Here is a 15,849-nt window from a genome sequence, read left to right on the forward strand (position 1 = left end):
TGTTTTTATGCCTGTCCACACTGTTCTAATTCTATATTATATTTTGAAATCAGGAAATATGATGCCTCCAGCTTTATTCTTTCTGTAGATTGCTTTGGCCAATTGAGCTCTTGTTCTCCAGTTTATTGAAAAAAAATTATAAGTTCCTTATGGATTCTCTTTAATTAGCACTTTTAATGCCTAGCTGCACATTACTCTGCATGTAATTCTCACACATTGATTCTTGTTTTCTATGGTACTTAGGAGCATCTAACTAACAGCCTACATGAAGCTTATGTAACATTGTTATGTCATCAGTCTATGATTCTGGCCATGAATTCCAGGTATGGAAACTATAATGCTCTCATTTCACTAATTGAATATCTTGAAAATATTTTAAAAACATAGGTCAGGCATAGTGGCACATTCCTGTAATCCCAGCACTTGGGAGGCTGAGGCAGGAGGATTGCTGTGAGTTCAGGGCCAACTTGGGTCACATAGTGAATTCAAGGCCAGCCTGAACTATATAGCGAGACTCTGTCTCAAACAAACAAACAAACAAATGGACATAGTTGTGAGAAGTAAAAAATTACTCCAAATTCTACCATCTTAATTCAAGCAACTATTATTTCTTTCTTATGCTTTTCCAGTCCTTTCTGTATTATATAGATAAGTAGGTTATCCTGCTTATGATAGTGGTCATAGTGGACAGATTTACTTGCCATCAATTTGAAGATGCATCTCAATATTGGAAATATTAAAATGTCAAAAAATATGATGTCACTGACTAGAGAAAGTGTGGCAACAATACAGCTGAACTGTCTAAAGCTTACTATGGGTTTACTTGATGGGAATGTAAGGACTCTTTACATTATTATGTTTATGATTTCTAAATAACTGTAGAGTATATTTATAAAGAAATTCTTTATATTTAAAGCATCATTGTTAAGAGAACATTTAAGACCCAGGTATCATAGAAACCCAAAAGCTGGACCACAATATCTAGTATACTCTCTCTAATCACTAAGAAAAAGCCAATAAGTTAGATTACATTTTAACTCATCAATTTAATAATTATATACCTTTTTCTTGTCAGCTCTGTAGATCCCTTACAACAATATGAAACTCAATTGGAGGTAACAAAGAAATCTTTTAAAATGGTATTTGGACTACCAAGTTTTGACAAAGGAACATTTCAGACCAGCGATGAAGATGTCAAGGACCTGGAGGTATGACCTTCCTTCCTTACTCATGAGGTGACATTATGATACAACAAAGCAAACCTGTACGGTGTGTCTTCATAGGCCATAATCCTTGTTTTCCTCCTTCATGTCATGTTTTCTCCTTCATTTTTCTTAGGTTTAATAGATAAATAGGATTTTTCAGCACTGACTCATGCCTTTGAATTCCTTCATGAATTCTATGTCTAACAAGATATAATAAATTGCATAAGGTTTATAGGAACAAATAAGTGAAGATATATTTGGTTAATTGGCTTAGCAAAGGGCAGAGAGTTTATAGGAAAGTACAGCCCAAAAAAGGGGGTGGGAGTTTTGCCTCCATGGTTCAAGCTGGACTTACTATGGGAAATTCTCTACTTGAAAATTTTTCTTTGTTCAACATGTCCAAGCCAACTTCCGCATCTCAGGAATGTCTTTGTCTCTAAAGTAGTTTTGTCTTTCTGCCCAGATACAAATGAGGTATTAACCCCCATATTTTGAATTACCCAATGAACTTGCTGCCAGTATTACATGTGAGCCAATGCCATGTTTGATTCTGCCTGTTAATGTATAATCAAATTCTGTAACCAATGAATGTACAACAAGAGTACCTCACTTGTAACGCCCCCTCCCAAAGTGTATATCTACTAAGTGTTGGATGGGACCAGTCTCCCAAGTGTGAAAGCAGCCTGGCCCACCAGGATAAATAAAGCTTTACTTTGTCTCCAAGCCTCCTGGTGTGCCTTCCATCCTCTCAGACTAGCGGTAACAAGCTTTATCAACGAAACAGAAACCTTGCCATTTCAGGAGGATCTAAGCAGAGAAAAGTGGACATAGGAATAGTCCTATAGTAAGATTAGGAACATGCAGGATCTCTATTTCCTCAGCATTACTACACGGTACGCTTGATCTATAAGCTGGAGCAGCAGACAATCCATGGCTTATGGTATTGGGTGAGCTATTATCAATATAGCCACCTCTCTCCATTTTTACTTTCAGTACATGGGGAGAATTTAGGATACTGGGATGAAAAACACTACACATTAGGTAAAATTTATTAAAGACTAACAAGCTGGCTTTGCAAATATTTTTGTATTTCAGATTTTATATCGAGATATTTTAAATTTGTTTGAGGACACTATTCTGATCTTAGTGTCTAAAGACCTCTACAAACTACAGATCTTAAAGGTACAGTAAAGGAGAAACAATGTGAAAGTGGTTTGGGAACTAAATAATGAACCTGAGAGAATTTGGAGGCACAGGCTAGAAAAAGTTTATATTGCTATGAATAGAGCACTAAAGGCTATTGTATTAGCTTTCCTGTTGCTGGTACCAAACACTTGACATCACAATTTAAAGGAAGAGGTTTCAGTCCTTGGTCAGATGGCTCCAAGGCAAACAGAGGGTGTGCCAGAGCAAAGCTGCTCAGTTCGTGGCTGCCAGGAAGCAGAGCAGGGGAAGGCACCAGAAACAAGATATAGTACCCAAGGTTACTCCTCCATGACCCACCCAGACAGTGTTCCACCAATTCCCTGGATGGCACCTAAGACAATCAAGTTGACAGCTAAGATTAACCATCACACCCCACCCTTCTCAGCTTGACACCTAGATATATCTCCTTAAACCATCCTTAATCTCTAAATAAATACAATAACAAGTTAATAATTCTGTCTAACATAATTATCTTGCATTCAACAATGCAATAATCCTCTCCCCAAAGTCTTAACAGTTCTAGTATTGCTCAGTAGTTCATGTCCAGGCTCTTCTCTGGAACTCAAAGGGAATTCTTAGCTGTGGATCCCTGCAAACAATCAAAAGCCAGTTACGTTATTCCAACATACAATAGCACAGAATAAATATTCCCACTCTAAAAGGGAGGAATAGAGGGCGAGAAAAGTATCAGACAAAAGCAAGACTGAAACCCAGCAGGGCAAACAATAAGCCCTACAGCAGCTCCTTGTCCGACATCTGGAGCACACAGTGGTAAGATGTGAGTTTCAGAGATCTTGGGCAGCTTCACCCCCATGTCCTTGAAGTTTCAGCCATACCGCCTCTCTTGGGCTGTTCCACTTGAGGCCTGCAGCTTTCCTTGACAGACATTCCATGTTCTGGCATCTCCAACATCCACTTTGGCTTCATTTCCACAGCTTTATGTAGGGGCTCCTTGCCTGACCTCCCAGGTCTTCCTTTGAATTTTGGGTAGAAACCTCCCTAACTCCACAACTCTTGCATTTTGCATGCCTATAAAATCACCATAATGATGCCAAGGTCTGCCGCCAGCTTGAGTGGTAGCCAAGCCACCTTAGACCACGGCTGCAGTGGCTTCTGAGTACATAGATAGCTGAACATGGTGAAATGAATCTCAGGGAACCAATTCTCTAGGTGGTCCTTCTTGAGCAGGGTACCCAGGGACTCTCTTCTCAAATAAAAGGTTTATAAGGGCCAGGGATTTAGCTCAGTGGTTCTGGCATCTGCCTTGCAATCACAAGGTCCCAAGTTTGATCCAGTACCAAAAAAAAAAGTGAAGTCAAATAAAAAGTTTATATTTCTGCACCCTAGAGCCTGTGTTGGGTGGGGTTTTGCTGATTCCTTAAATCTCCTCAAAGTATCTTTATTCTTATCTCTGATCAAAGTACTTGGTTTCTTTTTAATGGCATTAATCTCTTCAACAACCAAACTTTCTTTGGTCCCAGCTTTATATAAGGTCTCCTTTAAACCAGAATTTAAGTTTTTCAAATATTTCTACTCTGCTTTTTGCTCCTAATTCTCACTACAAATCTGGCCAAACTGGATGTGCTAGTACACATCTGTAATCCCAGCATTCTGGAAGTCTGTGGCAGGAGGACTGCCAATTTGAACCCAGCCTGGGAATCTTAGCAACCTACCAAGACCTAGTCTCAAAATAAAAAAGGTCTGAGAATGTAGCTCAATGCAATGGCCCTGGGGTAACACACACACACACACACACACCACATGAACGCACATGCATGCACACATGTGCACATATACACATCTGTATGAAAGCAACTAGCTTTCTGGCCAAAAGCAACTAGCAGCACCCATGCCACAGCCTGAATGTTGGGCTGCCTTGAAATTTCCTCTGTCAGATGAGTTCATCATCCTTAAACTTAGCCTCACTTTGCCCATGTCTTGAGATTCCAAGTCTCAGGATGTGAGCAAAATGTGGACATTTTTTTTTTTGCCAGAATTTAACATGTATAGCCTCTTCCCAATAGAGTCCTCATTCCCAGCTAGAAACTTACAAGCTTAGCCTTTACTGTTCTCATTCCTATCACCATTCTGGTTCACTGAGCTCTCACTGAAATCACTCATTAGGCTCTGCTTACAGCATTCTAGAGCTCCTCCAGCCTACTTCTACAAACTTTTCCAAAGAGTTCCAAACCATGATCCAGTTCCAAGAACTTCAAAACCACCTGATCAGGTAGAGTCACAGCAATAACCTTGCTTCTAAGGTAGTAATTTTCTCTATTAGTCAGTTTTCCTATTGCTGGGACAAAACACTCAACACTCTCAATTTAAAAGAGAAAAATTTGGTTCACAGTTTCAGAGGGTTCAGTCTATGATGGACTGGCTCCAAGGCAGGAACATCATGGGGAAAGGGCAAAAAAGAATAAAAATGCTCAGTTCATGACAGCTGGGAAGCAGAACAGGGTAACAGTACCAGAGAAGAAGAGGCCAAGGACCAGATATGTTACCCGAGGTCACCCCTCTATGACCCATTCAGACATGCCCAGAAGTGTGCTTTACTAGTTCCCTAGGTAGCTTCCAAGCCAATCAAATTGACAATAAGATTAACTTTCCAAGATCTTCTTAAGGATTACTTAAGTGGTCATGATCAGGGTGGTAGTGGAAAAATGGAAAGTAAAGGCCATTCTGATGGGATCTGACAAGGAAATGAGGAAGCAATAGCATAAACAGGAAAAAAGCCAACTTTGTTACACAGTTGTAAAAGCATGGAGGAAATTTGTGTTATAACATCTTCTGGAAGGCAGAATTTCAAGTGGTGCACTAGGACATCTGGCAGAAGAAATCTCTAAGCAGTAAAATGTTCAAGGTTCTGCACAGTTTCTTCTGGCTATTCACAGTAAAATGAGAGAGGAGAAAAATTATTTAAAGATGAAATTTATGAAGAAAAGGGAAACAGGGTGGAAATACTTAGAAAACTTTCGACTTGGCCATGTGAAAAATAAAGACATTTGAGAGTGAAAAACGGTATGGTCAAACAACTATTTACTAGGGCAGTTAATATGGATAGAAGAAAGCCAGGTTCTGTTCATGTAGGCAGTAGGAGAATGACCCTGAAGGCATTTTGGAGACAAGCTAGGACCTTAAGGACAAAGTTTCCAGAGAGGTGCCCACAGGACCTCAGCGTGCACTGCCTTGTACCCACTAGAAACTCGGTTCCCTGAATTCCAGCATAACTCCTCTACTGCCCAGGCCAAGATTCAAGGAGGCCCACATGTGACTCAGCCCACCATTCTGGAAGGTACAAGCCATAAACCTTGTCATCATCCATGTGGTGCTATTTCTGCAGGCACACAGAATACAAGAGCTACCTATATTTCAAAAAATGTCATGGACAGCCTAGAGGTGCAGGCAGAGACTTGTCACAGGGGCAGATGCACCTCAGAGAGCTCCGGCTAGGGCAGCATGGAGAGTGGCCATGGGGGTAGGGCAGCCTCAGGACCACAGAACTGTATGGTCATCAATATGTAACTGCAGCCAGGGAGAACTACAGGCATGAAACTCAACCTGTGCAAGTTGCTAGGTGGTCTCAGCCCAGTAAAGCAATAGGGTGGGGCTGCCTGGGGCCTTGGAGGCCCCATCACCACCCCAGTGTGTGTGATACTCTGTATCAAAGGAAGACCAGGCTAACCAAAACTCTTCTTTTCACAACCAAGAACTCACTACATTTTTAATCTCCCAGACAAAGACAGAACACAGCAGTGATGTCTTATGTTCTTAATTTTGCATTCGTAACACGATGGCACCAGGCACCAGCTGTCTAGAAACACTAAAAAAAAGACTGATTTATCCTACCACAGAATCCATGGGTTGTGTAAATTAAAAATATATCCAAGTGAAGAAGACGGACAGGTATCCTTTAAATAAAGAATGTGAAGGAAAAAAAAAGAAAGGAAGAATGTGAAGGGAAACCAAAATGTGGAGTATGGCCATGGGGGTAGGGAGCCAAATGGAGCCAAATGTTCTTTGTGCATTTAAAAAATGTTACCCTCACAGCCTTTCAAAGTGATTATTTTTCTCCCTCTCTCTCTTTTCCCCTGCATTCTCTGTTAACCACCTCATGCTGCTATCAAAATAGCTCCCATTTATTGAGCATTTTATATCAGGCACTAAGATGAATATACGGGTTATCTCATTTAATCCCTAAAACGACCCTATGAGAAAGTTGCTTGTATTTCTCCCATTTTGGAGTTAAGAAAATAGAAACCTAGAGCAGCAATAATATGTGCAATGCTAATATTATGTGGTGGAAGCTGCATAACTTGGAGCCTGTTACTTAACCACTTTGTTTTCATACCTGCCAATCCTAAGGCAGTCCCTGATTCTCACAGAGAGCTGAAATCTCACTCCCTGAGAAGACAGAAGTGGACCTTCTGAGGTTTAGACATGCTTTCTCCTTGGGAAATGTAGTCCAAAACAGTATGCCAAATGGGAGCAGGTGAAAGAGATGAGATCTGGCCAGCTGTTGGCATTGATACAACGGACTCCATGTCTGCCTGAAGAAGTCTGCCAATGGTGGTTGGCATATGAGCCATATGTAGTCTTGTTCCCCCCCCCCAACATAGTACACATGTCCCTGCTTGTCACATTTAGAACAAATACAATGAACAGAAAGATTTGAATCAAAATTAGAAGGAAGTTTCCAACTAAGCTGCCTCCAGTAATGTGCTCTCCACCCAAGAGACAGAATGTTTCTGGGGGGGTGAGTTTACAGAGGAATTCTGGGATAGGATGATATTTAAGGATCCAATAACATTTCAATTGTCTTTTAAAGCAGCAAACCAGATTCAATGATTTTTTTAAAGAGGAGGATACGTACTTAGAAAAGGGAGAGGTGAAGCAGCTGATTATCACGTTATAGACTCATACTATTCATGATGCCTGGCAAAGTGACTCTACTGGATATGAATAACTTGTTTAATAGAATTAAATAAAATAAAACCCAGATATTGTTACTGTTGTAAGTGAGGGAGTATACTAGTTGCTTGTTTTCTGGATTTTTGAGATAAGATTAGGTGAAGTGTGGATTAATGAGGAGACCAGAGGGATCCCTGAAGTGAAGTTGGAGAGTAGCAGGAAGGGGGCCTGAGGAAGTGGAAATATCATGGCTCTAATATGACTCTGCCTTTTCCAACAGGAAATGACTATGTGGATGAGTGAAGATAGTTTATACCAGCAAGAGAGAGTAATGGTGATCATCAGCAGGGTGTTAAGATTTGCATCCAGGAAAGTCAGGGAACATGTAAGTCACGGAATTCAGTAATGGCCCCTGATTCTGAAGACAGCATTTCTAGAGCGTTGCTTGCCATGTCTCAGGCCTTGAGAGTGCTAGATGCCAGCTTGTTATTACTGCGCTGAAAGTTAGGATATCTGGAAAAGAATCAATATCCTACCCCAGTTTGCATCAATCAGAGCGGAATTTCTCAAACAACTGGTTAAGATACACTGTACTTTACAGAAACAATATGAATGTGTTAAAATCAGGTTTACAGCAACTCTCTGGACTGTCCTCTGTGGACCACAATCAGTGTCATTTGTAACCTTATAAGGTTTTTTCCATTTTAATCTTCCTTCTTAGGTTTTTCTTTTTTTCCTGAAATATTTTTAAATTGTTATTTGTTCTAAATGTATGAAGCAGTTCTCAAGAACTTTCACTGTAAAATATTAGCAATAGAGCATAAGTCTATCTTTACTTTTCTCTCCACACCACCCTATCCCTATCCCTGTCAGTGTGATGTGTCCAGCCAAGCCCCTTTCTGCATACACACCCACATGTACACACACACACAGATATATAGCTTTATTGCTTTCTGTGTCTTTATAAAATTTATATCATATTTATATATGGTTCTGTAGTTGCTTTTTTTTTTTTTTTTTTTGGCACTGGGGATTGAACTCAGGTCCTTGCGCTTGCACAGCAGGCGGCAAAACCACTGAGCTAAATCCCCGGCCCTGTAGTTGCTTTTTTGCTGAACATTAAGTCCACTGAAACTTTCGTATTAATGTCTATAGGTTTATTTCATTCTTTCAAACACAATATATATCCAGTAGTTGCTATGTATTATGATCTACTTAAGTACATTTCAGTTGATGAATATTAGGTTGAAATTTAATTTTTTCTACTTGAAACAATACAAACATACTTGTGCAAGGATGTGAGTGTGTACTCAGAAATGCTTAGAAAAATAATGGCCAAATTAAAAAGTATAAGAAGTTGAGTTTAGTAATGCTAATTGTCCTCCAATTTGTATTCTTGTGACTATTGTAATATTCACTTTCTGACAACTTCACAAGTAATGGAATATTATAAGGCTCTTTAGCTGTTGACTTTCACATGGAGAACAAGTAGGTGTGTACTGAAGTTTGCTGATCTTTGAATGACATCATTACCTGCTTTCTCATGAACTAACATTATGTGTATACTAGATATTTAGCTTCTGCTTCCCAACTCCTCCTTCAAGGGATTTAAAACATACTCTACTAATTGCATATGTGGTTACTTGAGTTACTTCAGAAGCAGCTATGCATAAAGGGGATTAGAAATAAGCATTTGTGATGCTACCTTCACGTATCGTTATGTCTTGTATCTAGATGTCCCCCTAAAGATTCATGTACTCAGAGCTGGCTGGGTCTAATACTGGGATTAAGGATGTGTGATACTAAATTAATCCAATGATTGGGTTAGTATAGTTCTGGGTATGGATAATGGGAAGCCCCTCTCTGGGTATGGGTGGCACCAACCAAAAGGCTTATAACCTGGATGGAATAAAAGGGAAAGGGAGGCTTGCTCCTTGCTGCCTCCTGTCTACTCTGCCATGGACTATTTCTCCTCTGTGATGCCCCTCTGTCATGCCACCTTGCCTCGGAACCAGCCAGCTATGGACTGAAATCTCTACAAACTGTGAGCTAACATAAACCTTTTCTACTTTAACTTTGGGTGTCTCAGAAACAAAAAAGTGACTAAGACAATATCCATTTTCTACTTCTTGTACAAACAGACACCAGGCATAGCAAACACCAGACATAGTGAAACAAAAAATCTAGATCTATCTAGACATACTGAAACAAAAAAATCTAGCTAGGAGTATAGTTCAGTGGTAGAGTACTTGGCTAGCATGTGTAAGGCCCTGGGTTCAAACTTCAGTAGTGCAATAAGAAAAAAGAGGTAGATCAGCTTTTAAAATGTTCTTGTTTTGTTAGCAACACTTGCTCCAATCACTAAAGTACATATCTAAGAAAAGTAACTGTTGACATTAGAGATAAGAGCACTCTGCAGGCCATGCCACCAGTTTACTAAAATTGTGTGAACAGAGGCCATTACTGCTTAAAAACATCCCCAAGCAAATTGATAAATTGATAATTGATCCATGCCTTCATAAATGTGACTCTCTCCTCGACCTCTCTTTTCTTCTTTCCATCTCTCTTCCCTTGCTCCCCTCCCCCTTTATGTCTGTATTTCCTTCTCTAATTGCATTTGACTTGACCAGACATGTCTGTCACAGTAAAAGTCTTAAATATTTGAGTTGCTATGTGTCAAAGAAAAGGTAAGAGGAAATGCATAAATGTTGTGGTAATAGTTTATACATCAGAAGCAAATGCTTCGAGTTTTGAAAAAATAAATTTCTTTGGGAAGAATTAGAGCAATTCCAGGAGGAAAAAAATATATATCTTCTGTAACTTACAGAGTCACCTAAAGTGTTTCACATGTGAGAAGGGAACATTAAAGATTTTGGAGCCAGGTGTGGTGGTGAATGTCTGTAATCCCAGCACTTGGGGATCTCTCTCTCTCTCTCTCGCTCTCTCTCTCGCTCTCTCTCTCTCGCTCTCTCTCTCTCTCTCTCTCTCGCTCTCTCTCTCGCTCTCTCTCTCTCGCTCTCTCTCTCTCGCTCTCTCTCTCTCTCTCTCTCTCTCTCTCTCTCTCTCTCTCGCTCTCTCTCTCTCTCTCTCTCTCTCTCTCTCTCTCTCTCTCTCTCTCTCTCTCTCTCTCTCTCTCTCTCTCTCTCTCGTACAGGGATCGAACTCAGGACCTTTCACTTACAAGAAAGGCTCCAGAACAACTAATCTAAATCCCAGGCCCAATTCCAGCGCTTGAGAGACTGAGGCAGGAAGATTGCCGTGAGTTCAAGGCCAGCCTGGGCTACATAGTGAGTTGAAGGCCAGCCTGAACTACATAGCGAGACCCTGACTCAAAAAACATTGTTTTGGGCCGTGAAGAGGAGGTGGAGGAGGCGGCGGCTGGGAGAGAGCGAGCAGCGAGCCGGAGCGCGGAGCTCGAGTGAGAGAGCTGAGCCGCCCGCCGTCTCCCCTCTGCTAGCCTGAGCCCGGGACGGGCCCGCCCGCCGGCCGCCCGCCCGCCGCCCCCTCGTCCCTCCCAGGTCGTCAGGCCGCGAGCGAGAGAGCGAAGGGGAGGGCGAGCGCCGGTAGGAGGCGGCCGGGCCGAGCGGGCGCCCGCGCGTGTGGCCTGAGGGAAGCCGCCCGCCCGCCTCCTTCGCCTTCCCTCCTCTCCCCCTCCCCGCTCCCCCAACCGCGGAGCAGCACCCTGTCGGCGCCGGCACTCAAAGTCAGTAAAGAGGAGCTCAACTCCAACCACGACGGGGCCTATGAGACCTCAGAAAAAGAACAAGAAGCAATTGAACATATTGATGAAGTACAAAATGAAATAGACTTAATGAACAAGCCAGTGAGGAGATATTGAAAATAGAACAGAAATATAACAAACTCCGCCAACCATTTTTTCAGAAGAGGTCAGAATTGATCTCCAAAATCTCAAATTTTTGGGTAACAGCATTTGTTAACCATCCACAGGTGGGGAGGAAGACGAGGGAAGGAAGACAAAGAGACACTGCATTATTTGACCAGAGTCGAAGTGACAGAATTTGAAGATATAAAATCAGGTTACAGAATAGATATTTATTTTTATGAAAATCCTTTCTTCGAAAATAAAGTTCTCTCCAAAGAATTGGATCTGAACGAGAGTGGCGATCCATCTTCAAAGTTCACTGAAATCAAATGGAAATCTGGAAAGGATTTGACGAAACATTCAAGTCAAACGCAGAATAAAGCCAGTAGGAAGAGGCAGCATGAAGCACCCGAGAGCTTCTTTACCTGGTTTACCGACCATTCTGATGTAGGTGCAGATGAGTTACGAGAGGTCATCACAGATGATATTTGGCCAAATCCATTGCAGTACTACTTGGTTCCTGATGTGGATGATGAGGAAGGGGAAGGAGAACATGATGATGAGGAGGAGGAGGAGGAGGAGGAGGAGGAGGAAGAGGAAGAGGAAGAAGAAGGAGAAGAATTGGAAGACATTGATGAAGAAGGGGATGAGGATGAAGGTGAAGAAGATGATGATGATGTTGATGAAGGGGAGGAAGGAGAGGAAGATGAAGGAGAAGATGATTAATTGAACACTGATGGATTCCAACCTTCTTTTATCTTTTTCTTTTCTTTTTTTTTAAATTTTCTCCAGTCCCCAGGAGCAAGTTGCAGGTCCCCCACACACACCTTGTGCTCAGTCAACCTGATCTTGAAGTCTTTTCTCAAACACCATGGTTCTTGACTTATTTTGTGGGGTGATACCTTGAGCAGAATACAACAGGAAAAGAATCTCCGCAGCCTTCTATTCTAAATTCATTTTGATACCCCCCTGTCTCACACAAACTGTGTGGAATCAACTCCACAGTGCTCTGTGGAAAAAAAGGAAACCCTTCTGCTGCCTTTGCTCTGCCGGAAGCTGGAGGGTGCTTGGCCCCTGTGCAGTAGTGCATAGAATTCTAGCTCTTTTCCTCCTTTCTCTGTATATTGGGCTCTGAGATTACACTGTGTCTCTATGTGAATATGGACAGTCAGCATTTACCAACATGGACCTGTCTACTTTCTCTTGTTTAAAAAAAGAGAAAAAAACTTTAAAAAATGGGGTGTAGAAGGTCAGCAAAGGGTGGATTTGAGATGTTTGGGTGGGTTAAGTGGGCATTTGACAGCATGGCTTCTCCTTTGGCATGTTTAATTGTGATGTTAACAGACACCCTTGAAGTTTAAAATGACACTTTTAAAATAAAATTCACTCCTAATGATGACTTGAGCCCTGCCACTTGATGGGAGAATCAGCAGAACCTGTGGGGACTTATTTGGAATTGACGTTCTCTATTGTAATTTTGTTGGTTTATTTTTAAATTCTTTTTTGTTTTCACTGGAAAGGAAAAGGTGATCCATAGTTTTAAACATTCAAAGTGTACAAGTTGCTTTGTTACAATAAAACTACATGTGTATGGGAAAAAAACATCGTTTTGGAAATTCACATGCCATCTTCTAGGAATTTGTACCTAAAATATTGCTACCCGCTTTATGACATAGAAGGTAACATTAGTTGATTACTACTGTTTTCAGTGCTTTGCTGGGAACTCTCTGTCATAAATGTTACCCCCTTGTCCCCTTAGTAACTGCTATGTGGAGGCATTTGTTTGCCTTCATTTCACAGATGAGAAAATTGAGTTTCACTAACAGCACTAGTATTTGAATACCGACTTGAAAACTCTGAGGTTTCTCCTGTAATCCTGTTCTGATAATTAGGGGATCAGATGCCGACATTTAATGTGGACTGTGTATAACAAATGAATTTTCTCCTTTGTTTCTATAGACAAATTTTTTAAATTTTTTTTGTAGACAAGTATTGATGCTCCATGTTTAGGTGTCCTGGCAGCAGAGCTGTCTCTTCTGTGTTCCCATGCTGATGCCTCAGTCACACAGCAAGCATCCCTGGGAATGTATTACCTCCTCTGCATTGCAAAACATCAGAGTGGTAAGAACGGCTCACCGGCTTTTCTAAAGGTCACTGAGAATCTGTCTCTAATTATTATACTTGTGAGTTCCTGAAAGGTTCTATGTCTATGAATTTTTAAATCTTGCCTTAAGATCTATAGCTTCACTTTCTGCCTTGTGTTTTGTTTTATTTTGAGACAGAGTCTTGCTTTGTAATTCAGTGTGGTCTTGAACACACTATGTAGCCCAGGCTGGCCTCAAACTCACAGCAATCCTCCTGCCTCAGCCTCCTGAGTACTGGGATTACAGACATGCTCCACCACACCTAGCTATGGCTTCACTTTCAAAAGTGTGATTTCTTAAACTTTCTTTTAGCATGGTACATAAATGAAAAAGTGATCAGTTATTTCTACTCCTTAGGAGACACTGTTAATAGGTAAGGCACGGACAGGAAGAAAATACTTGCAATTACATAGCTGATAAGTTATATCCAGAATTTACAAAGAATATTCAAAACTCAGTAAGAAAAAATACGGCTAAACTAAAAAATTATAATTGAAGTCATTTCACTAAAGAAACACAGATGGCAAAGGCACATCAAATGATGTTCAATATACTGTGTAGCATTAAAGAAATGTAAATTAAAGCTATAGTGAGATATTACTACACATTCATTAGAAGGTCTATAATTGCAACCATACAATATGTTATTTAGGATGTGTCACTAAGGATGTGCAATTACAAGATGTGCAATTGAGGAGATATAGCAGACACTGTGTTGCTAAGGATGTATAGCAACTGGAGCTCAAATACTTCCACATTGCTGAGAGGAAATAATTTGGCAGTATCCTAAAAAGTTAAACAAAAGCTACCGAATGATCCATTCATTCCACAACTTGGTACATACCTGAGAAAATGAAGACAAATATCCATACAAACACTTGCATTTCAATGTTTGCTGTACCTTAATTTGTAACAGTTCCAAACAGGAAGCAACACAAATGCCCATCAACAGGTAAATGTATAGAGATTGTGGCATGGAGAGTAGTATTCATTAGTTTAAACAAAAAGGCATGAGTTACTGATACATGCAATGATATGGGTCAACCTCAATAACTGTGATGAGTGAAAGGAACCAAAAAGAGCACACACTTCATGACTTCAATTATAAATGATTAGTAAACACAACCTTGGCAGAAAGCAGAGCAGCAGCTGCCCTTGGATGAGGAAGTAGGCAGAGGCGGTGTGAGAAGGTACAGAAGGACACAAGGAAAGTTGAAAGCAAGAGACATGTTCATTTTTTGACTGTTGCAATGTGTTCAGTGGGTGCACACCTATACAAAAACCTACCGAGGGCCAGGATTTAGCTCAGCAGCGCTGCCACCTGCCTCGAAAGTGCAAGGTCCTGGGTTCTATCCCCGGTACAAAAAAAAAATTACTGAGTTGTATACTTTAATTGTTATATATCAATTAAATCTCTATAAAGCTATTAAAAAACAAACAAAAGTCTTTGAAACTTACCTTCTTTGGAACTAAAGACATCTTTAATCTGAAGCTTTTACTGAGAATTTCTGACTTACCTGGTATATCATTCCTCAGCTCTTTTCAAAATGTCTCCAACTTTGTACTGAATGTGGTGGAGCACATTATCCCACCATTTGGGAGGCTGAGGCAGAAGGATTGCCAGGAGTTTGAGGCCAGCCTGGAGACTACATAGAGAGACTGTCTCAAAACAAACAAACAAACAAAAAGCCTCCAACTTTGCTCTCTGATGAATAAACCCTCCAACTTAGCAATAGCTTTTCCAGTGCACTAAACAATCTACTGAGTTTCATGGCTTAAGTGTATGTGATATCGGTCAACCTATTAAAATTATTTATGTCCTTTATTCCTATTTTGCATGGCCTCTTTTAAATAGTTTATAAATTCTGATGCAGTGCCATCATGATATTTTATATGACTAAACTATCAGAAGAGTTAAACATTCTGAAAACTTCAAATCTCTAGAATTGGGCAGGAAAGAGAAGTTAGAAATACCAATGTCATTATCAAATAAAAACCTGAAATTCTTTTCCTTAGTACAGCAGACTCCCAAAGAGACAACCCTACAAAGCAGTATGAGCATGGAAATCACTGCTTCCTGACTTCTGATTCTGAATTCCGACCTGAGGTTTTGCAACAAGACAAAACTAAACTTGCTCAGGTATCTCAGCCTCCATTTTACCCTTCGGCTTTTCTTTCATGTGTTGTTATTCTTAGTGGCAACTTCTTTCAACAAAGCTTATGTTTTTCTTTTTTTTATTTTAAAAAATACAATTGAGGCAAAGGGTTAATAATATACAAAGCACCTGGTTTCCTGATTTCCATCCCTATTAATAAGAACTATGCCTATTTTTCTCAAATGTAGCCATTTATATTATTTTATTTAGTGGTTATACAATACTAATGAGATAGGTGTTTCATTGTTACATTTCGTTCTGTTTGGCTAACAAACAGTTCACTAAAACTGAGGAACTTAGCAAAATTAATGGAGTCACCAATTAACAATCTTTTCAAAACTATCGTAATTTGCTTTGCAAACATCAAAATGACACTCTGATATAGATTTTATTTAAAAGAATTA

At 40.3% G+C, this 15,849-nt stretch overlaps 1 protein-coding gene and 1 pseudogene across 4 annotated transcripts in view; both read left to right on the forward strand.

The window, feature by feature from the left end:
- The window catches only part of Mroh9 (maestro heat like repeat family member 9), an 86,219-nt gene that overhangs the window by 10,521 nt on the left and 59,849 nt on the right, over positions 1-15,849 (forward strand). For all 4 annotated transcript variants that reach the window (XM_021257107.2, XM_021257110.2, XM_021257112.2 and 1 more), the window contains 6 exons: positions 244-323; positions 1,076-1,208; positions 2,301-2,387; positions 7,603-7,707; positions 13,131-13,266; positions 15,311-15,429. In XM_021257107.2, coding sequence (XP_021112766.1) covers positions 244-323; positions 1,076-1,208; positions 2,301-2,387; positions 7,603-7,707; positions 13,131-13,266; positions 15,311-15,429 — 660 coding nt within the window. The remainder of the gene's footprint in view (positions 1-243; positions 324-1,075; positions 1,209-2,300; positions 2,388-7,602; positions 7,708-13,130; positions 13,267-15,310; positions 15,430-15,849) is intronic.
- Positions 9,955-13,057, forward strand: LOC106009293 (protein SET-like; annotated as a pseudogene).

Source organism: Heterocephalus glaber, unplaced genomic scaffold, assembly GCF_053883595.1.
Source record: "Heterocephalus glaber isolate CG9 unplaced genomic scaffold, H.glaber_assembly_v1.0 deba00001687, whole genome shotgun sequence".
NCBI lineage: Eukaryota > Metazoa > Chordata > Mammalia > Rodentia > Bathyergidae > Heterocephalus > Heterocephalus glaber.